The sequence below is a fragment of the Rhincodon typus genome, unplaced genomic scaffold, assembly GCF_021869965.1.
Source record: "Rhincodon typus isolate 14 unplaced genomic scaffold, sRhiTyp1.1 hic_rhity00016199, whole genome shotgun sequence".
Classification (NCBI taxonomy): domain Eukaryota; kingdom Metazoa; phylum Chordata; class Chondrichthyes; order Orectolobiformes; family Rhincodontidae; genus Rhincodon; species Rhincodon typus.
The window spans coordinates 2,732-3,329 of record NW_025981837.1 but is presented as its reverse complement, the minus strand read 5'-3'; the positions used below and the strand labels follow the sequence as shown (position 1 = coordinate 3,329).

General features: G+C 56.7%; 1 protein-coding gene across 1 annotated transcript in view; it reads right to left on the bottom strand.

The window, feature by feature from the left end:
• Positions 1-598, bottom strand: part of LOC125482738 (rho guanine nucleotide exchange factor 2-like) — a gene marked incomplete at its 3' end in the record, with an annotated part of 4,470 nt that overhangs the window by 1,726 nt on the left and 2,146 nt on the right. Inside the window, exon 3 of the mRNA XM_048594869.1 lies at positions 99-347. Coding sequence (XP_048450826.1) covers positions 99-347 — 249 coding nt within the window. The remainder of the gene's footprint in view (positions 1-98; positions 348-598) is intronic.

The following is a 598-nucleotide window of genomic DNA, read 5'->3' as shown; positions in this document are numbered from 1 at the left end:
AATTGCTCTCACTGTGTGACTGTTGAGAGTGCCCTGAGCTGCACACCTCCAGAGGGTCTCTGCAGCCTGGTTGGTCCTGGTTGGTTTCCAAGCCTTACCTTTAAACCTGCCAGTCGCGGTCTTCCACAGGAGGAAGCCGTCATGGACCAGCTTCCTCCGGATCATGTCCTCTTTCCGAAAGGTCCTGCCGTTGTGCATGGGAGCCACGGCCTTGGGGTCCATGCGGTTGTAGACATCCTGCAGCCGGTACCTTTTCTCACAGTCATGGACCTCCTGGTCCACAGCGGAAATGAGATCCTTCAGCAAGGCCAGGGAGTTGCTCAAATCCCTGCGATCCTCCTCATTCCCTGCACAATATCACAATAATCTCTGCTTCACTCCGCCAGCTCTCGCTGTCCCTGCACTGTCCCAGCCCCCACCCCCCTGCTAAAGGCAGGCCAATCTGCCCTCCTCTCCCATCATAAGGGCATGGCCTAGCCCCCGACATTAAAACTGCACCAAGCCCATGTTGTTTCCATTGGATTCCCTTGGCCAAAGATCCACCAACTCAAACCCTGATGCCGGGGCCTTACTCAGACCCTGACCCCGGGGCCTTACT